This window comes from Alligator mississippiensis, chromosome 8 (genome assembly GCF_030867095.1).
Source record: "Alligator mississippiensis isolate rAllMis1 chromosome 8, rAllMis1, whole genome shotgun sequence".
Classification (NCBI taxonomy): Eukaryota; Metazoa; Chordata; order Crocodylia; family Alligatoridae; genus Alligator; species Alligator mississippiensis.
The window spans coordinates 36298493-36313744 of record NC_081831.1 but is presented as its reverse complement, the minus strand read 5'-3'; the positions used below and the strand labels follow the sequence as shown (position 1 = coordinate 36313744).

The following is a 15252-nucleotide window of genomic DNA, read 5'->3' as shown; positions in this document are numbered from 1 at the left end:
GTGCCATTTACTTCTCCTTCCACAACAGCTGGCTGGCAGACTTTACCTGCAACCCTAACCCCTGGGGTTGACTGGGTTTTGCTATTCTCTTGCTGTAATGGCCCAGAGCCACGCTCGCCCTGTTTCTGACCTCAGAGGCCATCATCACTCACTTTTCAGACTGCCCTGCCCTGCCCTCTTCTCTCCTTTCCAACATAGACTCCAGGAAGCTGTAACTGTTCTTTGCCCCTGCAATCTTGCCTGGTATTTTCCAATTCCAGAGGCCCTGAACCTAGGTTAATACCAAATCTAGCCCATTTATGTGTAAACCCTTTCACCCGGGCCTAGGATGGGTGTAGCTCCAGGGGAAATATAGCTAAGAGCTATATACCTACAACATGGTTCAGATCTGCATGATGCAGTTTTAATCCTAGACACAGGTTTAAAGTACTCCACCATAACACACACACACATCCCACCAACATTTTAAGTCTAGAACATGCCAATTTCTTTCAGTGCTCACAACTGATGCACCAGGCACTTCAGTCATTTCTAGGGTAAGTTGCGGAATATTTTATTTTTATAAATCTCTTCTCTTGCAGAGCAAGACAGAACGCAGCTCATATAAACCATGTTTAATCAGGCTAGCTAGCCTGATCCGTTTCCTCAGATGTTCTCCATACATATTTCCATTAGAATATATTTCCATTAGACTTTGCACTTCTACCAGGTCTCAACACACTACGTGACAGAGGAAGCTTATTTGCCTATTTCACAGATAAGGACATCTATTCCCTCCCATGGGTGGCAGCCATCCTTCCAAACTGTCTCTTCGGTGAAACTCCACTATTTCTCTCTTGTCTTGGAGCCATTTATTCTCCACCTGCCCCCTCTTCCAGAGGTAAGAACACATATAGAGATTAATGTGATATGATGCATTACTCCTTACTGCAGTTACTACAAAGAGGGAGAACATCCAGCAAATGTGCCCAAGGTATTACACCAAGTCAGTGACAAAAGTCAGCAGCCCTGAGTGCCATACCACTCTAACTAAAACCAGGTGCCCTGCCTTCCTCAATGCATGCAGTCTAGTCTCGTGAACACAGGCTGAACTTGTGACTCTACCTTGCCTGGCTTCAGTTTGACCCAGAGTTCATTTTCTGGTCTCCTTAATTCTGTGGTGAGTGTTCGGTGTGCAGCATACCAGCGATGCACTACATCGTAAGGCACTGTGTTGATGACTGCCCGGTCATAGTTATTGTACCTAGGAGAGAAGAGAAACAGAATAGACAGTCACCAGGGGTCTGTGAGTAGAGAAGAATCAACTATGCCCACAGGGAACATGTTTAATCATAATAGACCTCTTTAAGAGGGCCCCAAAAAAACCCAAAAGAGGTTGCTTTGTGCACTGGGGCAAGGACTGAGCAGTAAAAAGCTTAAACCTAATTTCAAAACTCTTATTCCCCTTTTAACTCATTTTTCTCTTTTAAAATGTTGTGGCCTTAAGTGATGCCTGACTGTTTCCCTTCTCTACCAAAAACTCATTACAATTACAGCTGCCAGTTTAGGCTGTTCAGAGTGAAATAGTTCTTGATGTTTATGATTTCAGTGCTGCAGAACAAACAAGAACAAGGGGAGCAGTGGTGTTTAAAATTAACATGTCATTCACTTGCCAGACTGTAGCCCCTAAGCAGAGGGACAGAAACCTGGAATAATGATATACTATTTGTCAGCCCCCACAAAAAGGAGGGAGACACACAACGGCAATGCATGATTACTGATGTACATGTCAAGGGAGAAACGTGTATAAATTGTTAGCTTGAAAAATATCAACTCTGACTCATCAAAAAGAAACTTAAACAACTCATACCAAAGACTGACTGTGTTGGAAGTGCATGTGATATCTACCACCATACACTCTGATCAGTAAGCTGTACACTACTTATTTCAAGTACTGGTAGAGCTAAATAATCAGTTAAATCCTGCCTCAACATTATGCATGTTTAATGAAACTGCAAAGGGCAGGGGAACAGGACTGAGTTTTTATAGTCTGTGTTAGGCAAGATTAAAGGAAATCTATGACAAGCAAAATTAACCAATAGTCGAAGTAAGGGATATTAGCTGCATAGCCTCCATTTTAAATCAAAACTGAAACTTAGAGCCTGGCTGAAGTTGAATTTCGAAAATATCTCATTAAATTTTTACCTCAGTTCATTCAATAACAGGCTGATATCCAGGAAGATCTTTATATATGACACTGCTGCCTCTGAAGTCAATGGCATGATTCTCATTGACTTTTAAATAGTGTGAGATCAAACCCAAGAGGAGGACTGGGTCATATACTGTTGAAAATTGAGAGTGATCTGGTGGCTCTTGTGGAGTTGGTGAGTATTTACAGACAGATGTTAAAGCCACTGATGTTTACAGTATTCAAGTGTTCTGACTCCGAGTCCAGGGGGAGGTTGGCTGTTTGCACAGAGGCAGATACCCTGGGATTTCTCTGGATTCATTCCCCACTTGGAGACTCCCACATTTTCAGTCTGAAAATTTGGCAGATGCAGAGTTCTCATGTGAGCTTGCATTCAAGGTCTGAAATGTACTTCAGGAGAAACACTTTAGAAGTGGTGAAGTGGGTAAGAAGGATGCAAGGGAGATGCTAAGATTCCAAGAGTGGCTTTTACATTTTTGGAACAAGTGTACTCAGTTTTCAGACGAGGGCTTTAGCTGGAGTCAGTGCTTACTCTTTCCCTTGCAGCTGAGGCCACTGTAAAGCAGGCTGAATTATAGGTGGGAGAGCATACAGCTGAACAGGGAGCTGACATCAAAGCTCAGCTTAGAGGCTTCCCTTTCAAAGATAGGGGGTCTGGAGTACGAGTCAGAAAGCCTGATGGGAGCAACAATTCATAAATCACTGGTAGGAAGGGCCCAGACAAAATGCATGACCCCTCCCTTTCACCTCCCCTTTTTAAAATGTTTTGTAGAGAGCACTAGTTCTTTCGGTGCTAGCCCGATAAAACAAATGTGCTAAAAACTAGGGATGCACCGATAGAGATTTCTGGGGCTGATATGGGTAGCTGATTTTTAAGGAGGCGTATTGGCCAATACTGATCCTATTTCTGATACAGCTATATATGGCTGGTAAGTCTGTTGTGGTGGAAGGGGAGGGAAGCAGCGTGGAGGGGCAGATCAAGGACCCTGTGGTGAAGGAGGCACTGCCCAGCTGGGGCAGGGCAGGACATGAGACAGAACTGCAGCTTGTCTGGGAGGTGCGAGGGGGGGTGGCTCTTGCTGCTGCATGCACCTTGGGGGGGGGATGGGGGAAGGGCGTGTGCCCCCAGATCTGTGTGGGTCATGGGCAGGGGAGGCTGCAGCTGCGGGCTGGGATGGTGCCAGGCAGGCGGCAACAGCACTGGGACACAGCTATGGGGACAGGGGCCCTTCATCCACCCCAAAAAATCGCCGTAGCCACCCCATAGCCCCCATCCCAGTGCTGCTACCACCCACCCTGACCAGAGGAGCAGTGTGCAGCAGTGGGAGCTGCCCCCTTGCCTCATCCCTGCGCCCCTGGACAAGCCACGGCTCTGTCCCACACCCCCCTCTCCCAGCTGGGCAGTGCCTGCCCCAGCCCCTACCCTACTCCCTCCTCACTGCATGGGGCCTTGTTCTGCCTCCCCGTGCCCCTCCCCTTCCACCACACCAGACTTACTAGGCTGCACACAGTTCTCCATGCTACCAGCTGTGCTCCTCACTGCCTACGTGCTGCACTGTGGCTGCGCACATGGATGGGCCATTTATTGGTCAAATTATCAGCCACGTCAAGCTGATTTCCGATACAGACAATTTTCTTTATATCAGTGCTGATCTGATATCAGACCTCTACTAAAAACCTGCATGGATGCCTCACTCCCCACAAAACAGGGAGGTCTGCGGTCAGGATGCGAGCCCTTACGTCTCACCTGATCAAATAGAGCTCGTTGTTCCAAGGATAGATGTTCAAAACAGGCCCAACACCAATCATGTGATTGTGACAGCCTCCTACATTTTCCACATACTCATGCTTCAATGGCACCTTGCTGAGCAGCTCAAAAGATTCAGGAGCTTTTTGGAGCACCTTCTCTGCTGCGTAGAACCCATCCACAAGCAGCGTCCGGCCACCTGTCCCTTCATGCTTGAGGCAGTGGAACACCTGGATGCTGCATGAGGTAAGAGAGAGACAAGACCAAAGGAAAAGCCAGTCAGTTCGTCATGTAGGATATACTGGATCCACACAGTAGTAATGACTCTCAAACACAGGGAAATGAATCTGGAGAGGATGAAGTACGTGAGGAGGCCAGCCTCTTTGGTTGCATGTTCCGCTTAATTAGGCTATATCTATTCACTGGTGGAGGTAGCATTAGTGAATGACAGCAGATGCTATTTCACCAGGTCTAGTAGTGTACATTTCACTTAATGGGGACAGAGCCAACCAATGCAAAAAGCTAAGTGGCATTTAATACTAAGGCAGTAATTGTGAAATGCTAGACACAGTCTTGATACCAGAGTTGCTCAATAAGAAGCATTTGGTGTAGTGTTTTCTTCCATCCTGCATATCTCACAATTAAAAAATTAAAATAGCTTCTCCTGAAAACAGAATGTTCAGGGCCTTGGATGAATTAAAAAGAATTTCTGGTATTACAGTTCTTATGAAAGTTTTCACTGGATCAAATTGCTCTGGAGTATAAATTATTCACAATCCCAAAATATTTACCTTGGACTAGAAAATTCAACAAGCACAAAGCTAACTTCTAGAAGATGCCTTCAAACAGTTTTGGTAAAAAAACCAAACAAATAAAAAAAGTAAACGGCAAAGGAAAGAAAAATTCAAAATGAAAAATTAAAGCTTCATGTAACAGAAAACACAAACCTCTTTCTCTTGGCTACCTACTGTATCCATATCACCACAGTATTTAAGTTCCTTACTGTTTTTAACCCATGCCCTCACAACACCTCTGAGGCAGGCCACTGCTATTATCTCTGTTTTGTGTATGGAGAATTGAGGCATGGACATAAGTCATTAAGGAAGCCTGCTGAAAAGCAATATATTGGACCTTAGTTTCCTGAGTCCTGGCTAATGTCCTCACTCCAGGGACATGCCTTCACAAAATATTAGGAGTGGAACTGCTTTGCCAAGGTCACACAAACAATCTAAACTCTGCCCCTCTAGCAGAAGTTTATCTTGCATCTTTCTTTCCCTTCCCACCGACTTTGCAAGATGTAGCCCTCTCAGAGCACCTTCCAGATGCACAGAGCCACTACTGAACTTTTCATGGGGTAACTATTTCACCCATGAAATAATTTGCATCACTTTCTGCACTTCGTTTTCCCTGAGGGTGTCCTTTCGAGGCACAGACCAGTTCTGACTCACTGCATGAAAGGATGGGTAGGGTCTATTCGCCAGCAGTTTAACCTGGGCATTGACTGCATCCTTATCCCCACAACAGGCTGCAAAAGACTTGAAAACTAGTCCTAGTCATTCAAAGGCAAGCCTTCTGATACTTGGGAAGAGGGCTACTGACGGACCATAGGGACTACAAGAAGAAAGAATGCTGACACTGACTTTCAAAAGTACAGTGCCTTGCATACTCTAGTGCCCACATATAAACCTGCCTGCTTAGTTTATGCTACCATGGCTTAAAATAATGCTGCAGTCTATGCAGAGAGACATGTTTAAACCACAGAAAAAGCTTTCTTTCAAGACTTAAGGGAAATGTAGAAAATAGCTAATGGGCTATTGGTCCTATTGAGTACATAGTAATAAAAGTGACTGTTAATGCCTTTTTTTGTATTTGTCTTGGGGAGATGGGGGGAAACGTACAAAGCTCTGGTGGAGACATACAAGAGAGGGCCTGCAAATAACACTGAGATGTTCACAGAATGCAATAAAGCAGCCTTATTCCTGTGTCAAAGTATGCCAGCACAGCCCGTTGTATGCAAACACTTCCATCCCACAACTGTAGCATACTAATAAACTGTTACTAATTTTAAAACTCTGGTTGTTATGCAAGTAACTCTGCCACCTCAAATTTTTATATTAAAATGGCTGTGGAGGTACTTGGGATGTGAACTAAGAATCCTGACCTCTATTCCAGCTAGCACTTTTTGTACTGGTCTTAAGTGGTGCTCTGCAGTTCAGAGATTTCTTTCTCTTCCTCTCCTTTCAAAAGCTCTTCCCTGCAGCCATTACCCTCTAAGATGGACAGTTGGTACTCAAGGTCACTGCTCTTTAACAGCTTCTCCTAGTCCTCCTCCAGAGATGGATGTTACCTCTGCAGTCCTTGCACTTCTCTTCAACAAAAACTAATTAAGTAATCAGATCTAGGCCTCCTCTGTAAGTGTGTGTGTGTGTGTGTGTGTGTGTGTGTGTGTGTGTGTCCACCATTAGGCCTTCCACTTTCCTCTATCAACCAGGGCACACATGTATTACAAAGGCTACCTGGATGACTGGCACTAATCCATACAATTGCATGGTTCACTTTCATCATAGAAGGATTCGAAGAGAGTACCTGGTCACCTGGGAAACAAGAAGGAATTTGCCAGCAGCCAAGTTTCAATAAGTGTATGTTCCTGAAAGACCAAAAAGTTTCAGGTGGGAAAAAGGGGAATAAAGTATGCTATCAGATTCCAGAATCACATAGGATTTCAGTTCAGCATTGCCATATAATGGGAACATACATGTCTTTTTAATATGTTGTTAGAGTCAATCAACCCACTTAGAGAAAAATTCTACCACTCAAATGTTTTCACTAATGAATTGCTCCTGCCTTTTCTGTTGTACCTTTGGCAAGCAGCACAAGCACATACCCACAGGGTTCCTGGAAGTAGGTGGTGTCAGTGTGACGATCCAGAGCCAGTTTTGTGTATGCGGTGTCTCCCCGGGAGAAGTCAGAGGTGAAATACCACATTCGACCATAGATGGTCTCTCTATGACAGAAAAGGTGGGACACAAACAGGTGTATATCACAATGCAACTGGGGCAGCAGAAATTACTGTCAACCTTGCTGTTTTCTTAAGTATATTTTCCCCTTCCTCTAAAATATACTCCCATCCAGCCCTCAAAGAATTCAAATTATAGATTCACAGATGTTAGGGTCGGAAGGGACCTCAATAGATCATCGAGTCCGACCCCCTGCATAGGCAGGAAAGAGTGCTAGGTTCAGATGACCCCAGCCAGATGCCTATCTAACCCCCTCTTGAAGACCCCCAGGGTAGGGGAGAGCACCACCTCCCTTGGGAGCCCATTCCAGATTTTGGCCACTCTAACTGTGAAGAAGTTCCTCCTAATGTCCAGTCTAAATCTGCTCTCTGCTAGCTTAATGGCCATTATTTCTTGTGACCCCCAGGGGTGCCTTGCTGAGTAGAGCCTCACCAATTCCTCTCTGTGCCCCCATGATGAATTTATAGGCAGCCACAAGGTCACTTCTCAACCTTCTCTTGCGGAGGCTAAAGAGGTCCAGGTGCCCTAGTCTCTCCTCATAGGGCTTGGCCTGCAAGCCCTTAACCATATGAGTGGTCCTTCTCTGGACCCTCTCCAGGTTATCCACATCCCTCTTGAAGTGTGGTGCCCAGAACTGGACTCAGTACTCCAACTGTGGTCTGACCAGCGCCCGATAGAGGGGAAGTATCACCTCCTTGGTTCTGTTTGTCATGCATCTGCTGATGCATGATAAAGTGCAGTTAGCTTTGCTGATGACTTCATCACACTGATGACTCATATTCATCTTGGAGTCCACTAGGACTCTGAGATCCCTTCCTGCTTCCATGCTGCCGAGCAGGTCATTTCCTAGGCAGTAGGTGTGCTGGACATTTTTCCTCCCTAGGTGCAGCACTTTGCATTTCTCCTTGTTAAATTGTATTCTATTGTTTTCTGCCCATTTGTCCAACCTGTCCAGGTCTGCCTGTAGTTGTTCCCTGCCCTCCGCTGTGTCCACTTCTCCCCACAGTTTTGTATCATCCACAGACTTGGACAGAGTACATGTCACTCCCTCATCCAAGTCACTGATGAAGACATTGAAGAGTATCAGTCCAAGGACCGAGCCCTGCGGGACTCCACTGCCCACGTCCTTCCAGGTCGATACCGACCCATCCACCACCACTCCCTGGGTACGAACCTCCAGCCAATTTGCCACCCACCGAACTGTGTAATCATCCAAGTCACAGCCTCTTAATTTGTTCACTAGTATGGGGTGGGATACCGTATCGAAGGCCTTCCTGGAGTCTACGTAAACGATGTCTACCCCTACTCCTGCATCCAGGTGTTTTGTAACCTGGTCATAAAAAGAGACTAGATTAGTCAGGCATGATCTACCTGCTACGAACCTGTACTGGTTTCCCCTCAGCATAATTTTTCCTGCTGGGCTCTCACATATATGAACCTTAATAATCTTTTCAAAGACTTTGCCAAGGATGGAGGTGAGACTGACTGGCCTATAGTTGCTTGGATCCTCCTTCCTCCCCTTCTTGAAAATGGGGACCACATTGGCCCCTTTCCAGTCCTCTGGGACCTGGCCCGTGTGCCACAAGTGCTCAAATATTCTTGCCAGTGGCTGTGCAATGACATCAGCCAGTGCCTTCAGCCTTTGTCTTATTTTACTACGACAAAATAATATGGCATGATGCATGCTTTACAGTATACAGCGTTAAGCAAAGTCATGTGCTGATGAAGTTTCTACCACTTCAAGAGTTTAGTTTTTGTCCCTCATAGCTGAGCCCCAACTTCTGCTTTGTGAACTTCCATGACCACTATCCTTCTAGCACAGTGGTGGGCAAAATGGCTGATCTGGCCAGCAGATGGGTTCCACTTCCCAGGAGGCCCTGCCTGAATGGCTGGGACCAGTCTCAATGGACAGCCCAGCCACAGCTGCTGTGGAAAGCTAAAGCTGGGGTTGCCATGGAGACCAGCCCCAGCTGTGCTGGCAGGGCACAACGGATTAGGGCAGGGGGCTGCTCCGGAGCTGCTCAGACCTTGCAATGGGGGCAGCTTGCTCCGGAGCCAGGGCAGAGCTGCATTCTGTAGCCTGCATGTTCTGGGCAGGGGCACACAGGCAGGGGACCAAAAAAGGATGAAGTATGTGAGGGGGCCAGCCTCTTTGGTTGCATATTCAACCTTTTAAAATAAGTGTACTCCCAGTGGCTGGACACAGAGCAGCAGCCATGCAGGGTGGTGGGTGGCAGCTGCCATGAGCGATCCCCCCACCCCCTTCCCCACATCCGGCTGGCCGGGCAGTGCCTATGTGGCTTGCAGAGGGGCAGTGTTGCCCTCACCCCTGCTCCTGGAAGGCGGTGGTATGGGGTGGTGGCACTCCATCCCTGCCTGCCTGCACACATGTACCCCCTAGGGCCTCCCCAGTTGACAACCCTTGGACTAGATGACCTCCTGAAGTTGCTTCCAGCCTCTCTTTATAATTCTATTAAAATTCCTTCCTGAACCCAGACATGACAATTGTTTTAACCAAGATTGTGTGAACAAGACTAACTAGTGCTGGTCATCTGCGGCAGGGGTTCTCGGCATCAGTAAGCACCCCAGCTATGCTCAATGCACCCCAGCTATGCTCAGTAAGCTCCCCAGCTATGTTCAATGCCTGAGAAAGGCTAATCACCCTCATCCAAAAATGAATAATGAAAGCAAAGGGGAAGGGGTGCAAGTTTTTCTTGACCTAGACAGGAGATTAGCAAAAGTCCCAAACCATGGGATTAATACAATAAAATACAATGCAATAAATAATGTAAACAGTATATATCCTTCTGCTTCAGAGGCCTGTGGAAGTCAAAGCATTTCTACTGTGCTTAGTCTGAAGAAAACCTGAAACCCACCCCCAGGCTGACCCAATGTGTTTTTCTCTTTCACACAGAAAAAAAAATATCTTTCCCATTTTTTCCCTTGAAAGGCAACTACAGCCCTCTTTTGATCTTTCTGGATCCCAGGGGCAAGGCTGCCCTACTAACCCTTCATGTCAAAACAGGAAATGCCTCTCCTGGCATAGCTCAAGTCTTCCCAGCTTTCAAAATACCCTCCACTCCTTCAATGCTCACGATAATCCCATGACCACCACTGTAACTAGATGCTGCCTAAGCAGATCTTAAACTTTAATAAGGAAACGGGTAGGCCCATGGAGATGACAGGTTCCACAATTCACCATTCCATCTTGAGGCAAACGGACTAGCCAGGGAGACCACAGGTCAGCATGCCATGCTTCATTTTGATCTGAGTAATGTGCCTAGATTATGTCCCTGGATTTAGAGAATTCTAATATTATAAAAGCCTAAGTCTCTCCATCTTTCTGTCTGTCTGTCTATAATGCTTTATTCGCACTCTGATTGGCTAACGGAAACAGCTAATCAGAGTGCTCCAAGCGTGGGGGAGCACTGCCATGGATTCCAAAGCCATGCTGGGGACTCAACAGAGGGTGGGGGAGTTGAGGCCAGCAGTGCTGGCCCCGGCTCCCCCACCCCGCTTTCTTGAGGGGCGGAAGTGGGTGCGGACCACAAGCAGCAGGAGGTAAAGTGGAAGTGGGCCCAGGGGGCGCGGGCGGCACAGGGCTCCCCCCCCCAGTCATTCTTGAAGGGCAATTGGCTAGTATAGATGCACAACCTTCACATTTCTCAACTGGGATTACAACCCACTCCTTGTCAAGCATGTGGTGTTTGAGTTTCAGGCAAAACATCTGGCTTTCCACAGGACATCTTTAATTACCTGATCAAGCTGACCCTCTCAGCTAAGATTTCTGTGTCGTCTTTGGTTGGGGGAACATTTTCTACAAAAGCAATTCCATACAGCAGGAAGTTCTGCAGGAACTCCTTCAGGCCCTCATTTGTTTCCAGGAAGCTCTTGCAGTCAGTGGATGGTACCTGAGCTTTCTGGTAGATCTCTGCATTCCAGAGAATTCGAGGATGCATGACTTGCTCCTTCTGCCCCTCGTAGCTGTTCTTCACCAGCCACTCTAACCCGTACCGAGTCACATGACCATCTGGCCCTGTAATAACATTAAAAAAAGAGAGTTATTGTCACTGAAAACAGAACTTGTAGAGCTCTAGAATTACCAGCCAGTTCAAACACCAGATTGAGAGATGGTGTCAGTTTCTTGCTGATGACCAAGATTACTGTTGGGCAAGTTGCATGAAAAACAATCATCAGAGGATACATTGAAACAAGTTAACATTTAATACAATACTTTGTTATTTCATATTTCAGTTTTCTAAGGTGTACCTGGTGGGGTTTCTGATTTGCTGCAAGACTTCTGGTTCACAGCTAAGTTATTGCCAAGCCCAGGGGCTGTCTCCCCAGATCAGTAATTCATAAGTTACTTTTAAGGGTGCTGTGGAGTGCCGTGCAAAATTAGCATGGTTAGGTGTGGAAACTCCTACATATGACTGACAAAATAAACCCAGAAGCATCAAACAGGAGTCCATAGTGTAAAAAACATCTTGATGTGTTGTGGTCCTTCTGAGTTCTTTGCAACAAAAAAAAATTATTCTATTATTTTCCCACAGTCAAAAAATGAGCAAAAGCTAAGAGCTGACATTTTCTGAGAGGTGTCTTGAGTCTAACTCAATGAGGCACTCAGTAAAATGTTTATGAAATCACAGCAGTGAAGATGGGGAAAAAAAACTTGCTGCATTATCAAGTACATTCTCTGCAATTTACAGAGTTTCGTAGCCTCATGGAATACATTATAAGTTGATAATCTTGCCCAAAATATGATGTCCTAAAATATTTCTACTTGCCTTTTTAAGTTCAGAACAGAACATTTTAGCAGTGCATTCCTATAACCTGAAATCAGAATCATTAATGAAAAAAAGCAGAAAATACAAAAAGAGCTAACCCACTGGGAGTCAGACATTTACAGAAGAGAAATGGCATGATTATTTGCTAAACTCCAAAGGAATGAGTTTATAATTATTTCTTAAAGCAGGAGGAAAGTGATGTAAGCTGTGGAGCAGAGAACAAAGGTTAGAGCGTAAAACAAGAGACAGGAGTCCTGCTCAGAACCTCCTGTTAAAATGCAAAAACATAGAAGAAAGCAAACCATTGATGTCCAAATTTATTCTTTCAATGCCTGCTTTGTTCTCTCATTTAAACAAAAACAAACATAAAAATACAGTTGTGTTTGCTCAAGACTTGAAAAGAAAGGGACACTGGGCTTAAGACTTTAAGGCAGCATTTGCATGGTTTTCTGAAGTCATCTGTTTATAGCTAGGCTGCTTCTCAAAACAACACTAGATGTAGAGATAAGTCTGGCCTCTCCCAGTAAACATAATAAAAATGCATAGCCCATATTGGGATCCATCTGCAAGCCTTTCCCATAGTGGAACTTCTGTATAGGTAGTCCAGGAACAGAATTTGAAAACATCCATGGGATACTGGTAAGCTTTACCAAAAACCTATAATCATTTCTTAAATGTAATTATTTTCAGGGGTAGAGGACAGGGCAAAGGAAGAACATTACTGATTTACTAAATGGTAGATGGTTTCATTATTTTGTTTAAAAGGACAAATTCAACTCTAAAGAGTCGCTTCTGTGAGTCCCTACTCTGAATCTGAGTTACTTCTCTGAAGTAGCAATTCAGAGAAAAATCAGCTTTTTATTCCTACTTTGTACAATGACTATACATGAAGTGCTATCACAGTGATATGCCTTTGCCTTTTAACACCAGCAACTGACAATAAAAGAGAAAACAACAACATGAAGTAGAAAAACACAATCCTAAAACTACAAAAGCTGACATGTCCTATGACTGTTGTCATAGGACATGAAATTACTCTGAAGTCAGTTTCAGAAATGCTGCTGATGAATTAACTGTCTTCTGCTTGGTGAAAAGCAAATGTAAGCCTAGAAATGCATCTGAGGACATCTTAGAGAATGACATTGCCTTCAGTGCAGTCAGGTCATTTCAAAACACTTAGGGCCCAGACTCCCTTCACTTACATGTTAGAAAGAGTGTAGTCTCATCTACTCGGACTGTCTTTGGTTTGATGCACAGATCCACACTGGCTGTATCTAGGCTGCGCTGATTAGTCTTGGCATTGTAGCAGGATGCTGAGCGGCAGTGATCACGCAGCCACACATAGTCAAAGCGCATCAGGGTACCTGCATACCTGAGCTCTGGGAAAATATTTAAAAGATTATTTGGTCAAACAAATTGGAACCAAACCCCCTCAGCACACAACCCCACATAAACAGGCTATAAAGTCTATTAGCACTTATTTTTAACTATTTCACAAGTTGCAATCATCTCCCAGATCTGCTGTGAAGATTAGGCAAGTTATTTTAACTAGTGCCTAGTACGCTATAGCTTGTTTGGCTGTCAGGGAACCAACTGTGGTCCTAGGTGCTATACTCACTGAACCCACAGTGTTCTTGTTCCCAAACTGTGTCAGGAGAAAAAGACTGTAGCTGTAGGCTTACTGGTAACTATAGCTAGACGGTTACTTATTTGTTTAGTGTCTATTGACAGATTTGAGTATTTCACTTTTTACAGAGGTGCCATTTTGCAACTGCCATAGATAAGATGTCCTCTTTAGAACAGTGCTTATAAGCAACTCTAACATACAAAGAAAAAAGAACCGGTGAAATGAAAGGCATAAACAACCAGTCCCCCTTTGAATACTATGGATAACCTCACTACACTTGCACAAAGCCTGGATTTTGAAATGTTACTTTATCTTGACCTACAGCAGGCTCAAGAGCAGTCTCCTTGCCCCTAAGCCCAAACAGCTAAAACTGTCCTTGTCCTATCTCAGTGTCTTACTCTAATGAAATGGCCTCTCCTTAGTCCCACTTGATTCTTTGAATCCAGGTATCCAGCTCCTACATGTAATAAAACATATCATCTTTTGGACTGAACGTGCATTTAACATTGGGCAATTCCCAGGGCAAGTTTTGACTGGGTACCTAACCACACCCCCATAGGTTGTGCTGGAAGTTTACACAAAGTTAGCTGCCTTCAGATAACCTACAAAGCAGAAATTAGCTTGGAAGTATTAGACAGCTTTTAAAAACTGGACCAATTAACAAGCTGATCCATCTATCAGCTACCTTACCTGGAAGGCTAAGAGATGCACAAGATTAAATGACTAGCCTGGAGCTACACATAATAAGTCAATCCAGAGACAGAAATAAATTAGGAATTTGTTTTAAACTCTTGACTTAATTAATCTCAGCCTACTATGCTTGACTATTGCAAAACACATGGGGCCAGAAGATAACCTGATTCAGCACACCTCTGGAAATATTACATCAAATGTCTATGATCTAAAACCATATAGTAAATATACAGAGATAAATTCTTGTTTAAGCTACCAAAAATAAAGAATAATTTCACTGAAGGAGCACTGCAACTGTAAACTAAGATCAAAAGAGGTTCTTGCCCCATGCCAAGTGTGCTAGTGTGTGTGTGCACTTACCCAAATGATCGTTATGCAACTGCCAGATACAATTCAGAGACTCTGGGACTGTGTGGTGCCAACGGGCTGTAGTAGTCGGGAAGACGTTTCTGAAACACTGATGCCACGATGACTGGTGTCTATAATTTCTATTCAGCAGGCACTGGGTGCTGGGGAATACATGCATCAACCTACGGCACCACATGCTGAGGGAATTCAAAGAGGGAGAGAATATCATTACAGCGCGTGGTTCTGCATTACAATTGATCTATTCTAAAGAAGAACCTAGAGACCCCAATCATGGGTTGACATCCACATATTACTAGGTGCCGTACACGCATGAACAGATGGTGCCAGCCCCTAAGGGTTTTCAGTCTCTTAGTGATAATTTCTGTTCCAGGCCTGGGGTGGTGTGGGTGCTAAGACGCATGGATGACAGGTCGCAAGTTTGAGGCCATAGCAGAAGCGCTTATTGTGTGGCCCTTCAGATTCCAACAAATCTTTAAACTCTGTTAAATAACTTGTCACACAAGGGCACAAGAAAGGAAAAGCAGTTTCTCTTCCCTACACATTTGTTTCTCATCTTCCTGGTTAGTCAGAAATGTCAGAACACTTATACGGACAGCGGCAGCTTGTCCTGAGTAGCAATCAACCCGTGCAGTAAGAAGTGGTTGAATATACTTTTATTGCACTTAAACACATACCAGATAGCCTTATTGCTGAGTTCTGAACATGGCTACCACCATCACCTAGATACTTTTCTCAATTATAGCACAACAATGCTGTTTCCAAGCTAAACCAGACTCTACTCAGCTGTTTCACAGCATCTGAAATTGATAGCTGCATTATTATTA

The 15252-nt window shown here is 44.6% G+C and overlaps 1 protein-coding gene across 4 annotated transcripts in view; it reads right to left on the bottom strand.

The window, feature by feature from the left end:
* The window catches only part of TMLHE (trimethyllysine hydroxylase, epsilon), a 32810-nt gene that overhangs the window by 4564 nt on the left and 12994 nt on the right, over window positions 1-15252 (bottom strand). For all 4 annotated transcript variants that reach the window (XM_014609933.3, XM_019481902.2, XM_019481901.2 and 1 more), the window contains exons 3-8: window positions 14420-14604; window positions 12942-13118; window positions 10709-10988; window positions 6820-6939; window positions 3936-4172; window positions 1105-1243 (exon numbers count right to left, since the gene is read on the bottom strand). In XM_014609933.3, coding sequence (XP_014465419.1) covers window positions 1105-1243; window positions 3936-4172; window positions 6820-6939; window positions 10709-10988; window positions 12942-13118; window positions 14420-14603 — 1137 coding nt within the window. In that variant the 5' untranslated portion in view covers window position 14604. The remainder of the gene's footprint in view (window positions 1-1104; window positions 1244-3935; window positions 4173-6819; window positions 6940-10708; window positions 10989-12941; window positions 13119-14419; window positions 14605-15252) is intronic.